A 15,638-nucleotide genomic window follows, 5' to 3' on the forward strand; every position below is an offset into this window, starting at 1 on the left:
ATCAGGCAGGAGTCTCCGTGGACTATGTTTGCAGATGACATTGTGATCTGTAGCCAGAGTAGGGTGCAGGTTGAGAAGAGCCTGGAGAGGTGGAGATATGCACTGGAGAGAAGAGGAATGAAAGTCAATAGGAGCAAGATGGAATACCGATGCGTGAATGAAAGGGAGGACAGTGGAATGGTGAGGATGCAAAGAGTGGAGGTGATGAAGGCATATGAGTTTTAATACTTGGGGTTAACTGTTCAAAGTAACAGGGATCACAGAAAAGAGGTGAAGAAGAGAGTGCAGGCAGGGTGGAGTGGGTGGAGAAGAGTGTTGGGAGTGATTTGCGACAGAAGGGTACCAGCAAGAGTTAAAGGGAAGGTTTACAAGATGGTAGTGAGACCATCTATGTTATATGGTTTGGAGACAATGGCACTGACGAAAAGACATGAGGCGGAGCTGGAGGTGGCAGAGTTGAAGATGCTAAGATTTTCACTGGGAGTGATGAAGGACAGGATTAGGAACGATTATATTAGAGGAACCGCTCAAGTTGGACGGTTTGGAGACAAAGCAGGAAAGGCAAGACTGAGATGGCTTGGACATGTGTGGAGGAGAGATGCTGGGTATATTGGGAGAAGGATGCTGAATAGGGAGCTTCCAGGGAAGAGGAAAAGAGGAAGACCAAAGAGGAGGTTTATGGATATGGTGAGGGAAGACATGCAGGTAGGTGGCTGGTGTGACAGAGGAAGATGCAGAGGGCAGGAAGAGATGGAAAGGGATGATCCGCTGTGGCGACCCCTAACGGGAGCAGCTGGAAGTAGTAGTAATAGTAGTAGTATAATAATACAAAATAATACTTTTTGGAGTCTTTTGCTGGCTTAGTTGTTTATTTTGGCATTCAATCTTCCCTTCAGTCTTCACCAGTTCATGATCTTCAGCTATGAACCATGGAGACTTGTGGATGCAGCTTTTCAACTGCACTCTACAGAAGATGATGTCATTAGGTAATTCCCCCAACCCTGATTAAAGGTGAGCTAATGAGCGTAACCAATCAGAGATAGCCGGGAGGGGAGAATAGAAGGTAAAGAGGAAAAACGTACAAACTGTATTTAAAATGGAGGAAATATAGAGGGATAAGGAGGCAGGGAGAGAGGAAACTAAGGAAAAGGAACAAGAGAATGAAACATTATAACATGTGAGGATGACTCCACTGGTCAGTGTCTGTTTTATCTGACACTGCTTCACACACACACACACACACACACACACACACACACACACACACACACACACACACACACACCTGTCAAAGCAGTGCAGCATGAAGCACAGATCAAAGTTTTTTTGTGTGTGTTTTAACAAGGGGTGAATTATTTAGTTCGTTTGACTGCCTCTGCTTTCAAATGTCACACACAGGAGGTGCACGTGCTCGCACTGATTCCCCCCAGCACATAGACCCCATCCTAACCATCACTACTATTCTAACCCTCGCTACTATCATAACCCTTACGGCTAAAAGCAATATCTTATCAGTTTTCTTTTGAATAAATGATATTTGTCGTCTATACACAGGAGTGAATGTGTAAAACATAGAAGAAGGAATGGAGAGACTGCAGGCTGGACGCCATGCTGATAGCGCTGATAACATAACATGTATGTCTTTATCTGCTAGATATGCATTAAAGATGCTACGTGTAGTGTTTGGTTTTCCTGTAGCATATGACTGGTAAATATTGGTAGGCATTGCTGAATGGTAGTGATTGATGCAACACACTCTCTCTCTCACTCTCTCTCTGCACTGCATGCTGAGAGGTCGGGTGTGTGAGGGTGGTGAACGTCAGATTGGTGTGGAGTTTGAATTTGTTCGCTGTATTTTTTTTTCTTTCAGATTTTTCCCTTGTACTTTTTATCTTTCCCATGTTCATGATCAGATAAACTTTCTTCATACTTTTTACTGAGTGTTCAGTGGTTTTGCCGGGTTGTTTTCAGGAGGAATGGCATCCTCCGAGACGCCGCCTCCGTCCATCCGTCGCGGGATTCGAATGGTCCCGCTGGAGCCCAGTGGGGCAGTGGAGGAGGTTTTGTTGGCCATAGGACAGCAAGTTGGTCATCGCAATCAACAGTTTGCTTCCAGGATGATCAAGGCTGTCAGCCTTAAATGGGCAATAGGGGGAGTACTGTGCTCAGTGGGAGATGATGAAGACCTGGTTTTCTTTTCTAGTTTGTGTAACAAGGGAAAGTCCTGGCTATAATGTTGGTGTATGCTTTATTTATTTATTTATTTATTATTACTCTCTCTTCACTTGCACTATTGTATTTGGTGTCCTTTTATCTGTATACCAATAATGGGTTTTGTAAATCTCTCTCTCTCTCTCCAATGTTTGTCCTTTCTGCGGGGCAATAGAAACAATTTTTCATCATTTCACAGAGTGTGGATGATTTGAATAATTGTTTATTGTTTTAAATACATTGTTTGGGGCGTCCAGGTGGCGTGGTGGTCTATTCCGTTGCCTACCAACACGGGGATCGCCTGTTCGAATCCCTGTGTTACCTCCGGCTTGGTCAGGCGTCCCTACAGACACAATGGTCGCTGCACTAGCACCTCCTCTGATCGGTCAGGGCGCCTGTTCGGGGGGGGGATTGGGGGGAATAACGTGATCCTCCCATGTGCTACATCCGCCTGGTGAAACTCCTCACTGTCAGGTGAAAAGAAGCAGCTGGTTACTCCACATGTATTGGAGGAGGCATGTGGTAGTCTGCAGCCCTCCCTGGATCGGCAGAGGCTGTGCAGCAGCGACCGGGACGGCTTGGAGAGTCGGATGATTGGCCAAGTACAATTGCAGAGAAAAGGAGGGGGGATACATTTTTTGAACCACTCAAACCCTAAAATGGACCAGCGCCCTGTCGAGGGTGTTTCCCCGTCTTCTGCCCTATGACTGCTGTTATAGGCGCCAGCGTCCCGCGACCCTAATCAGGATAAGCAGCCTGGTAAATGGATGGATGGATGGATGAACCACTCAATGGCATATTTACTGAAAGTTTTTAATTTTATCAGCTGGATTGTAATAATACACACATATCTGAATATCAGCTGTTGGACTGGAATGTAAACTAAATTCCCGCGCTTCTGAAAATCAAGCATCTCTCTATCTATCTATCTATCTATCTATCTATCTATCTATCTATCTATCTATCTATCTATCTATCTATCTATCTATCTATCTATCTGTCTCTCTCTAGATTTCTTTGCTGAATTTTTTTTGGCTGTTATTGTTTGACGCCTCTGCTCCCAATACAACTTGGCTTGCACACCCAGTTGTCAGCGAACTATGTGGTAAACAATCTCTACCAAGGGTGTTCAAAAATGGCAGATGTAGGCAAATGTGCTGTGTGTTCACTGTCTTTTTGTCAGCATGTGATCGTCTTGCTTTCTTTAGTTTTTTTGTCGTTATTCATATCGCTGATTGACAGAGGTTAGGATTCAAGTAGACTTACACACAGCATCTTTAAAGCAAAATCTCTCTGAATAATAATAATAATAATAATAGAAAAGAAGACTGCCATGGAGAGACCTCACCTATTTCACAGTACATAATGTACCTCCCAAATGAAACAAGGTGAAGAAGACAAGAGAGATTTTACTTTCTTTCTTTTTTTTCCCCATTTGCTCACCTGGGTGTTTATCTTAGCAATCTGTTTCTCATTGACGTTTGAGTGTTTGTAGACTCGGCTCATGTAGCGAAACTGTGAATAAAAAGAGACAAATCTTAAAACATGTTACACAAAGCAGAGATATTATGATGCTCAGCTGTAGATTAACTCTGCTACACAGTCTTATGTGGGACGATATGGTCTTCTGAACGCTGATGCCAATCCGTTTCGCAAGCGGCCACGCAAGTATGTGGCAAATGTTGACACAGAAAACGCTAAAAGTTATTCTGCCGCGATCGCTTACAGATCGTTCCCATCTAATCTCAAAGGGTCAGGCACGCTGGGCGCTCTGCGTAGTCTGGATGAATTCCAGCCACACTGAGTGCGTGACCCATGCGAAGAGACGGAGGAGAAGAGAGGAGAAAAGTTACGCAGACAGTTATTTATATAAACACAGCCACAGGGGACATGAAAGACATTTCCAGGCCAAGTGTGGACGCCCAGAGATGTGTTCTCATTTATTCTGTGTGTTAAACAGAGACAGTGACTAACGTTCATCCGGGGTCCTTGGACCGATTGGAGGGGAGTAACATTACATCTTTATAACTAATATTCATATCAAAATGGGGAATCGACTTATGACATAGACAAGGCTCAGCGTTTTCGGTTTTTACCAACTTTCACTGAAAAATACCCAGATTCTTTAAAAGGAGCAGATCGGCTTAAACTAATTTTCACCCGGATTTTATGTTTGCACGGATCCAAAAGTTGTTCCTGTTCGTGCAAGGTTATGTAACAGTGCCCTCTTGTGGCAAAATCTGGCATGTTGGATGGCTTTGAAAAATAAAAACCGAAAACGCTGAGCCTTGGGCATAGAGTAGCTTATAATGACTTGTGTTTAATACATGCTACAGGGTTTTGTAGTCAGTGGAAGAAAAAAGAAGCACGGGGGAACCTTTAACTTCACAACTCACAAGTTCACCGGGCAGTGAAATATGCAACGCATGCAAAGTATTATTTGCATGCAGTCGTTTCCTTCATTGTGGTATTTAAGTAGCATCTTTACATTGATAGCTAGACTGTGTATAATTAGGGATGTGATTGCATCCCTTTTTTAAATTTCCCATTAAGTCTACTTTGGTGTTTTACTGTATTTCAGTCCTTTAAACATTTCTGTGGTTAAAAGCACCTCTCCATTTATGATGGAATAGGGCTATCCAGGCTCTGTCTTAGCTGATTAAGCCTTCTCAGGTCCTTTGCAGAATTACTTGGGTGAAATATAAGATTGTGAACTACAAGGGTAGTAATCAATTTGGGCTGAATATAGGACTGCAAAAAATAATCACTCCTGATATATTGAGAGGAGGAGAGAGAAGAGAGACAGACACAGAGAGAGGCAAGAATAAAACTCAAAGAAAGGCCAGCAGGGAGTTCCCCCCCTCTACTGCTGGCTCATCAAAAAAATAATGCAACACATAAATACACACATACAGTACACACACTTATCGACACATGCATACATACACGTGCACTGGCAGACACACACACAAACCACTTACCCATGTGTGTGTTCTTTGCTAATGTAACCAGGGTTGGCTCATGGTGTGGAGGAGTTAGAAACATATACACTCACTAAGCACTTTATTAGGAACACCTGTGCACCTACTTATTCATGCAAGTATCTGATCAGCCAATCGTGTGGCAGCAGTACAATGCATAAAATCATGTCAACACGGGTCAGGAGTTTCTGTTAATGTTCACATCGTGATTTTGACCATGGCATGATCGTTGGTGCCAGACTGTCTATGGCGTTTACTCAGAATTGTTTGAAAACAAACAACAAAAAGCAAAATCCAGTGAAAGGCAGTTCTGCGGATGGAAACGCCTTGTTGATGAGAGAGGTCATTGGAGAATGACCAGAGTGGTTCAAGCTGACAGGCTACGGTAACTCAGATAACTACTCTGTACAACTGTGATGAGCAGAAAGCATCTCACAATGCCCAACATGTCGAACCTTGAGGCAGCTGGGCTACAACAACAGAGGACAGAAGTGGAACCCATGTTGGGTTCCACTTCTGTCAGCCAAGAACAGAAAGCTGAGGCTGCAGTGGGCACAGGCTCACGAAAACTGGACAGTTGAAGACAGGAAAAAAATGTAGCCTGGTCTGATGAATGTCGATTTCTGCCGAGGCACACAGATGGTAGGGTAAGAATTTGGTGCCAACAGCATGAAGCCATGGACCCAACCTGTGTTTTGTCAACAGTTCAGGCTGGTGGTGGTGGTGGTGTAATGTGTGGGGAATGTTCTCTTGGCACACTTTGGGTCCTTTAATACCAATCAATCATCGATTGAATTTAAGTTTTAAAATTAGGTTTCCTTATTAATCCCCTTGGGGATATTCAGTTATTGCAAATTAACCCATCCTAGCTGTGATCTGTGTAGCTAGGAGCAGCAGGCTGCCACCTTCATGCTGTGTCCGGGGATCAACTCCAATTATTTTCCCATTGCCTTGGTCAGGGGTACAGACAGGAGTATAAACCCTAACATGCATGTCTTTTTGATGGTGGGGAAAACTGGAGCACTTGGAGAAAACCCACCGCAGACATGGGGAGAACATGTAAACTCCACACAGAGGACAGCCTGGGATGACCCCCAAGGTTGGACAACCCCGAGGTTCGAACCCAGGATCTTCTTGCTGTGAGGCGACAGCGCTAACCACTGGGCCACCGTGCCACAACCTGAGAATTGTTACTGACCATGTGCATCCCTTCATGGCCCCAACCTACCCATTTTCTAATGGCTACTTCCAGCATGATAATGTGCCATGTCAAAAAGGAAAAGTCAACTCAAACTGGTTTCATGAACATGACAATGAGTTCAGTGAGTTTCAGCGGCCTTCCCAGTCACCGGAGCCGAATCCAATGGAACACCTTTGATATGTGGTAGAAAGGGAGATTTGCAGCATGACTGTGCAGCTGACAAATCTCCAGAAAGTGCGTGACGCAATCATGTCACCGTGGACCAGAATCTCAAAGGAATGTTTTCAACATCTTGTGGAACCCATGCCATGAAGAAGTGAGGTTGTTTTGAGAACAAAGCGAGGCACTACCCGTTATTAGTATAGTGTTCCTAATAAAGTGCTCAGTGAGTGTACTTTATGACATGAAAATAATCATCATAGCGAGTTGTGATGTATTTCATTTTATTTTTTCACATAAGTCAGCAATCTACTCTGCTCCACTCCAACAATTTGTTAAATTTCAAATGTTTATTTGGAATGAAGTGAATACTTTTGATAATTAACTTTTTATTGTTTTTTTTTTTTAGGTCATTGTTTTTGCTTGGCTTATATCAGGCAGCTGTATCCCTCTGTCACCACTAACCCAGACTGGGAGGTGAGGTTTTATACACTGAAACATTAAGTGCATGTTTACCTCAAGTAGTAATTATACCTCATTTGAGTATGTGGTTTTCATAATTCATGGAAAGGTTGATTGCTCCTTCATGATTGCTCTCCAACCCATACACTCACACATCATAACATTTTTTTAAAAATAATATAGTATTTTTTTATTGACTCTTGTGTTCAGTTTGTCCACACATGCAAGTGTATAAGGGACACAGTTGATATTGTAATGTCATTTATGTCTTACCCTAGATAATGATCATCACAAGGACATCTGTTTTATAGTGCCATGAGCAGAATCAGATCTGTTTTGTGAATCTGACCTTTTGGGTTGTTCTCATATCAGTGATAGCCCTATTTACTGTGAAAGTCTCCAAGTAAATATTTAACATAGTTAGTTGTGGAATTTTATTAATAATCATTAGCTCCCCTGTAAATAGCAGCCTAGATACACCTATAACCAGCAACTACCGGCCTATTTCAAGCTTCTGTTTTTCTAAAGTTTTAAAAGTTATTAGAATTTATCTTAATAGCGGCTGCCAAGAAATACCTATCAGCCAATGAGGAGGGGTAAGAGAAGCGTCCTGTTATATATGAAGTACCAAGGGCTGAAGGAAGAACTGGAACAGATGTGGAAGCTGAAGTCCAAAGTGGTCCCTGTGGTAATAGGAGCACTAGGGGCTGTGACTCCTAAACTGGGAGAGTGGCTCCAGCAGGTTCCAGGAACAACATCGCAGGTCTCTGTCCAGAAGAGTGAAGACCTAGGAACAGCTAAGATACTGTGCAGAACCCGCAAACTCCCAGGCCTTTGGTAGAGGACCCACCCAAAATTGAGGGACACACACACACCCTCACCCCAATGAATCTGATGTGTATGACAGATATTACTGTACCTCTAGAGTAGGAATCCCCTGACACTTGGGTATAGGGAACACTCTCAGTAGCTGCTCCTCATCCAGGAAGCTGCTCTCGCGCCCCTGAAACGCAGGCTGGAATAACCCATAGTTTATCACATCCCGGAGCGGCTGGGTCAGAGAACACAGCACCTGCTGCTTAGCCACCCAAACTGTAGCACTTGGCTCAAAGTGCAAGACAACCTGAAAAACATGCAAAGATATTCAGCATTTCATGGCCTGAACAAGTCAATTACAGTGCTTTTAAAACACGTTAATAATCTATTTCGGGTTTGCAAAACAGGTAGTTCTGAAATATCTAAATTTATTGTGCATTAGCTTAAAAAGCTGAATTTCGACAAAGAACAATAAGCTTTAGATGAACTGTTTAACCCCCCCCCCCCCGCCAGGGATGATCCCAAGAATACTGGCATGATCTTTGACTCTGCCTTCACATTTGACAAACAGATAAACTCTGCTATAACTCTATAAAAGCTTGGAACTCTAGTGAAGATGAAGCCAGTACTCCGATTCCAATACCTGCCTTCATCATGCCTTCATCTCTTCCCACATAGGCTACTGTAACTCTCCATACACAGGTGCCAACCACACATCCTTTTCCTGCCTGCTTGTCCACAATGCTGCTGCCAGACTTCTGACTGGCACCAGGAGGAGAGCCCACATCACTCCTGTACTTGCTTCTTTTCTTGGGCTCCCAGATAGTTTTAGAATTGATTTTAAGGTTTGTTTATTTGTTTTTAAAGCACCCCATGGGCTGGCCCCTTTTCCCCCATTCCACCTCTTGTTCATTTAGAGCCTCCTGCCAAAAGCTTTTGTCTGTAACTCAGTTTTGGCTGAAGCTGAATAGGAATTGAGCTTTTGTTGTGGATACCTCAAGACTATGGAACTAAACCTCTCTCTTCTGGGTCTGCCCCCACACATGATACCTTCAAATCCAGCTTAAAAGCCCATCTGTACTCCCTTGCATCTGAGTCTACCTGAGGTGCTCTTTGTATGTCATTTGTACTCTTGTCCTTGTTATTGTGCTTTGTTCCTTATTCACTATCTTATTCATTCATGTTGTACAACACATTGTCAAGCTTGGATCGAGGGATGACTTTCAAATAGATCGCAGCGATAGAGCTGCTCTGCTATGTACGAAACCCTGACCCAGAATCAGGTCGTCTACAGGTGATTTAGTGCCCGGTTCTCCACAAACATGTGCTGTGAGTCGAGAGAGGGGTGACCACTGTCCAGCAGCACCCTAGCCCCATCACAAATGGGCCTGTTCACCGACCAAAGCTGGCTATCCCGGTCCAACTAATGGCCGCGGCACCATGGTATCACTGCATCTAGGGGGGATCCTGACTTAGAGGTGTTCAGTCATAAGCCCACAGATGGTAACCTCGCACCATTGGCTCCTCAGCCAAGCACACACACCAAATGTCTGAACCTACTGTTCCTCTCATACTGAGCAAGATTAGTACTGCAACAACACATCATCAGTAGGGTAAACCTAACCTGTCCCACAATGCTCTAAACCCAGCTCCCGCCCCCTATTAGTGGATGAATTCTGCTTCACATTGATAGGAAGAAGATTGTCCACTTTTCAATTTGATATTGTAGACTTTGGTCAATGTTCGTTTTTAAGTATGTTCTGTAAATAAACTTGACTTGAAACCCCTCGAGTAGGAGACCCTGAACATTTATATATGATTGGAAAACCTGTAAAAAGCAGATCTTTCCATTTGAATAAATCACAATAATTCTTAACCAAACAAAAATGTGTAATATACAAGATTGGTATATTAAAATTATAGTAATGTAGTACTCTAGTTGTAATGGTATTGCAATGCCTGAAAATAAATTATGTTGTTCAACCCCCTGAAATTATAATTTTTCACACACCGTGCTTGCAGACTGCTTCCAGTAGAGTTAGCAAGACATTAATGCAGTAGCTTTAAAAACTTCATTGGAATTACAATGAATTAATGATGCTGCTGCATGGAGTGGCGCTGTTCTGAGGTAACACTTGGATGCCCCACATGCTCCTGTGGTATCATGGGGTCCACTTTTCTTTTTTGCATTGTTTCACTATCACTATAAGTGTAGTCATGAAGTGTATATGTCTAAATACTTTACTGCATCATCTACCTAGCCCGCTCGACACATAATACAATCTATTATTCCATCTGTCCTGGAAGAGGGCTCACTCCTCTGATGGCATATTCATTTTTTCCTAAAAAACACCCCCCCCCCCTTTTCCTCCCCAATTATGTCTGGCCAATTACACCACTGTTCCGAGCTGTTCCTGCTGCTGCTCCACCCCCTCTGCTGATCTGGGGAGGGCTGCAGACTACCACATGCCTCCTCCAATACATGTGGAGTCGCTAGCTGCTTCTTTTCACCTGACAGTGAGGAGTTTTGCCAGGGGGTGTAGTGCGTGGGAGGATCACGCCATTCCCCCCAGTTCCCCCTCCCCCCTGAACAGGCACCCCAACCAAACAGAGGAGGTGCTAGTGCAGCGACCAGGACACATACCCACATCCGGCTTCCCACCCACGGACACAGCCAAGTGTGTCTGTAGGGACGCCTGCCCAAGCCGGACGTAACATGGAGATTCGAACTGACGATCCCTGTGTTGATAGGCAATGGAATAGAATGCTACACAACCTGGATGCCTGTACTTCTTTTGTATGTTTAGATAAATTATGTTACAAATTATATAGTGTAGAGCGAGGGTGTGTTAATCTCTGTACTGAGCCTCTGATGGACACCACTTTGTTAGACCACATTATCATACAAATATATTTTTCAGTTTGGGTAGACTAACTCAAGGACTCCATTACCATATAGCTATAGGACCATATATCGATTAACATATAAATTAATTTATCATTCTCTGTTATTTCTTTAACTTCATCGTAAGTATCTCCTACGATGTTCAAGTACTTTATTTGTCACATGCACAGAAATACAAAGTATAACATGCAGTGAAATGAAGGGGGGGGGTACTCCGTCTATCATTATGTGAAAAAGACATGGGCCTAGATAAAAGACAAAGATCAGTGCATTCTTAAGTCAAAATAAACAATAAATACAAATTAATAAATAATAAATAAAAAAAACTAGCTGTCTCAAGTATGTGAAAGGTCGTATATGTTGAGAGTTCATATGGTCTGTGGATAGAAACTTCTCTTTAGTCTCTCTGTTTTTTGGCCCTAAGACTGCAGAGGCATCTACCAGACCCCAATAGCCTGAACAGTCCGTTGTTAGGGTGAGAAGTGTCACTCATGATCTTCTTGGCTCTCGTCCTCACCCTTCTGGTGTAAGTGTCCTGCAGGATGGGGAGGGATGTTCTGGTGGTGCGTTCACCACTCTGCAGGTCAACTCGGTCACGGGCAGAACAGTTTCCATACCAGGTGGTGATGCAACCTTAGGATGCTCTCCACAGCCGAGGAATAGAATGTCTTCAGGATGGAGGGTGAGACCTTGAATTTCCTCAGCCTTCGGAGGAAGTAGAGCCTCTGTCTGGACTTCTTTAGAGTGTGCTGTGTGTGAAGAGTCCAGGTGAGGTCCTCAGCGATGTGTACGCCGAGGTATTTAAAGCTGGAGACCCTCTCCACAGGTTCCCCGTTGATCTTTAGTGGGTTGTATCCTGTCCTCTGCTGTCTCCTGAAGTCCACCACCATTTCTTTGGTCTTGCTGACATTCAGGGTCAGGTTGTTGGACTGGCACCACTGTGCCAGGTCATCTACTTGGTTCAGATAGGGCTGTTCGTTGTTGTTGGAAATCAGGCCTATTACCCACTGTGTCATCTGCAAATGTGATGATGGAGGTGGAACTGTCCGTGGCTTTGCAGTCATGTGTGTAGATGTGGTACAGCAGAGGGCTCAGCACACAACCCTGAGGAGCACCTGTGTTGAGGATCAATGTTCCGGAGGTTAGGCCGCCCACCCTAACCACCTGAGGCCGGTCACTGAGAAAGTTGTACACCCAATTGCACAACGGGGTGTTGATTCCTAGCGACCTCATCTTCGTGACCAGATTGAGGGGGACTATAATATTAAACGCTGAACTGCAGTCAATGAACAGCATACATAAGTAGTTCCCTCTCCCCCAATCCAGGTGGGTTAAGGTGGTGTGCAGAGGTTGGAGATGGCATTTTCTCTGCACCTGTTGTTTTTATAGGCAAACTGGAGGGGGTCGAATGAGCAGGGCAGGGATGAGCAGATGAAATCTTTCACCAACCTCTCAAAGCACTTCATCACTACTGATGTCAGGGCCACTGGTCGGTAGTCATTCAGGCATGATGGACTGTTGTTCTTTGGCATAGGGACAATAATGGACCGCTTGAAGCATGAGGGGACAACGGCTTGGGCCAGGGATGTGTTAAAGATGTATGTAAACACTGGAGCTAGCTAGTTAGTGCAGGATTTTAAGACCCGGCCAGGGACCTTGTCAAGCCCTGCAGCTTTCTTACCATTTACCCCCCCAAAGACCATCCTCACATCACTCTCAGTGATGGTGAATGGGGGTTCCCCACTGTCTACTGTGGCCATTTGGCTGTTGTTGGTGCCGTCAGCCTCGTAGCGTGCGTAAAACACATTCAGTTTGTCAGCTAGGGAGGGATCCACACTCATAGCCGAGCAAGAATTGTTTTTAAAATCCGTAATGACCCGTAGTCCATTCCACACGCGAGAGGAGTCACCTTCATTAAAGTCGGCTTCCACTTTGTCCTTATAGCAACCCTATATATGTCAACGGGTACATCAGCTGTGGCATTAGCTTGAACTTTAAAGATAACCCAACACTGCCTGGTAAAGTTATTTTTGAGAACTGAGCATTATGAATGTGTGTACTGAGGATTTTAGGTGAGATTTAGCTTACACACGGGTTTGTTCAAATCCTTATGAGGAGAAAATTCAAGTTTGCACAACGCATGTTTTAGTCCCATTGGGTGTTGTTTGACAAGGTCAGTGTTTTGATTTGCCGAGGATTTCCATCAGGATGAGAAAGGAGAATGAAGTGTGCCTACAAACAACCACCGGCAGGCAGATGAAGTGACACAAGCCAGTTGAACAAAGTCATGTGACCATAATAAACCTCTACAACAGTAAAGCATACAAAAGTCTGAATTGTATGGTACTAGTTTATCTGGATTTATGATCATGAAAACTGTGGAGTAGTTGTCCACTTCTCAAGTCAATTATCCAAAAAGTGAAGATGGGCAAAAAAAGAAGAAGAAGCTAGATAGAGTCAATTACTGACAGCTCATGACAATGACTACAACACAAATGACAAATGCAGCTCTCGGTAGCCACACACTTAACAGGTCACAGAAACAAGAATATAAGCCACGACTAAAGTGAAGGGGACACATCTGTCAACAAGTGTCTCTGTGATTTCTGGAGCAAAATGACAGAGACATATCTAAACTAATCATGAGTAGAAGAGTAAATATAATAGTTTAAGAATGTCCCCCAACTAACAGAAATCATGCGGTAGCTTGAAAATCGTATGTGGATCAGTCTTGTATGGCGTAGTTTGGGAAAACCTTGAAAAGCCATGTTGAAAAAGCCATGCAGATCTCAATTTGAAATTAGCCAATGCAAAAACATTGTTGGTGCTAAAGACTGAATCTAGATGCACTAGTATTCACCCAATACCTTGAGGATGAATTTGATGTGTTTAGTGAAATCAATTTATATATTATGATTTTTTTTCATTTGTACATATTTGACAAGTATCTTATAATGTACAGAGAGCTACATTTACTGAGAGGGTACTTCTCTTTGTTTTCAGCTACAGGGAGGGCTGGTGTTAGCTTGTCTTGAATGATGTTAACTTTTTATCAGAGTTGCCTTACAGTAACTCGGGAATAGCCGGTTCGAATCCCCGTGTTACCTCCGGCTTGGTTGGGTGTCCCGACAGACATAATTGGCAATGTCTGTGGGTGGGAAGCCGGATGTGGGTATGTGTCCTGGTTGCTGCTGTAACCAGGTTAAAATTAATGTTTTTATTTTATTTTGTTTGAGTATGAAATATCACCAAATCCTGTCTGTGTGCTGTTATTTGTGTTTACTACATTTTATTTGATGTCATTATTTACTTTTATGTATGTTTTCCAACGACCGTCATATACGTGTACTGTCGCTTTAAGAGAGAGGTCTTGTGGGTACACGGAAGAGGGAACGCGGGAGAGGCCATTTTTGTTTTGTGGGAGGAGTCTCAAGCAGCAATCGAGCCGAGCCACACGTGTTTCTTACCGTGGGACAGTTTTGCTGGTTGAGGAGAACGTAACCTTGAGTATCCCTGTAAGAAGATACTGCAAGCTGTGGGATAAAATACTTGTTTATCCTTTCTTACATCGGAGTCCCGTGGACGGTTTCTACTTCTAACGCACACGAGTGGAGTCCGGGCAGTGGTTGAACTTCGACCCCCACGTCCGTAAGAAACACCGCTCCCGCTGGAGGACTGGACGGTTGTCGAAGGGTTTGAAACCAAAATAAATGGCAAGGTGGGCCAAATAGAGTCCTGTGTGTCCCCGCTCCTTCCTTGATCATGATGATGATGAGAGACTGAGGGCCCCCCCACAACACCTGGGGCCCCACCCAACTAGAACACAACGCAGAGCTAATGATGAGAGTGACGGGCATGCAGCAGGCTGACCAGCACAGAACAGCATAGGACTGCCCCCGTTACATTGGTGCCGTGACCCTCCTGGATCTTGAGAGCGACATCAGTTGCTCGCCGCGGGAGGCTGCTGTCGTCATCAAGCCCCAGACGTCCTCAGGTATTTCTATAGACTGCACACTCATGTTACAGTGGACTGGAGTTGAGCTGTGTGGACACTGGACAGTCATAGCTGTGGTTACCATGGACTGGGCTTGTGAACAGGACATTTGTATATACTGAAGGAAGAAAAACACACGAAAAAAAAAGGAAAAAAAGGTTAATGTTGATGTGATTGAAGGACTCGTGTGAATAATCTATTGATCTAAACTACTGGATATGTGCATATGTGATTAATCTATTGGTGAATTTGTTGATTGTGTGTGATTGTTTCAATCTCTTAGTGATTTCTAGATTCAATTATTTAAATGGATTGAGCTTTTCACTTTTTTATTTTATTTTTTATTTTATCTGAGTGTTAGAGGTAGGAACATGGCAGAGGGTGGTTCGTACGTAGGTGGGGGTAACATTGCTGATCAGGATCTTTTGGATCGCCAGTGTGCTATGGAGAGGGGGTACCAGTTAGATGTGGGTGGGGGTTTACGGCTAGGTGTAGGTAGGAGTTTCGGGCAGCTCTTAGAGGGCGGGGAACCAGACACCAGGACCTAGAGACCCGACCACATTTGGCACTCCTCAGTTCTCCTCCACACGCTACGTAGAACGGGCCAGGCCAGGTATCAGCGAAGGGGCTGTGCTGGGTAACAGCGAGCAGCCAGTGGGTGAGTTAGCCATGCTCATTACTCGGTTAGCAGAGAAGATAGGAGAGTCAATCACTGCTAAGCTGCAGGAAACACAAATGCTTACAAACACACACACAGACAGTGCTAGGTCTGCTGAACAGTGTTCGGAGACAGTGCCTAGTGTTAGAGTAGTAATGCAGACAGACGCTAGGGAGCCTCCTATTTTCAGGGGCGACAGCTCTGATAAGTTTACAGTTCATGAGTGGGAGAGCCTTATGACTTTGTATTTG

At 44.1% G+C, this 15,638-nt stretch overlaps 1 protein-coding gene across 1 annotated transcript in view; it reads right to left on the reverse strand.

The window, feature by feature from the left end:
- shank2b (SH3 and multiple ankyrin repeat domains 2b) overlaps positions 1–15,638 on the reverse strand; it is a 251,559-nt gene that overhangs the window by 208,310 nt on the left and 27,611 nt on the right. The window contains 2 exon segments of the mRNA XM_056282438.1: positions 3,655–3,726; positions 7,934–8,137. Coding sequence (XP_056138413.1) covers positions 3,655–3,726; positions 7,934–8,137 — 276 coding nt within the window.

This window comes from Lampris incognitus, chromosome 6 (genome assembly GCF_029633865.1).
Source record: "Lampris incognitus isolate fLamInc1 chromosome 6, fLamInc1.hap2, whole genome shotgun sequence".
NCBI lineage: Eukaryota > Metazoa > Chordata > Actinopteri > Lampriformes > Lampridae > Lampris > Lampris incognitus.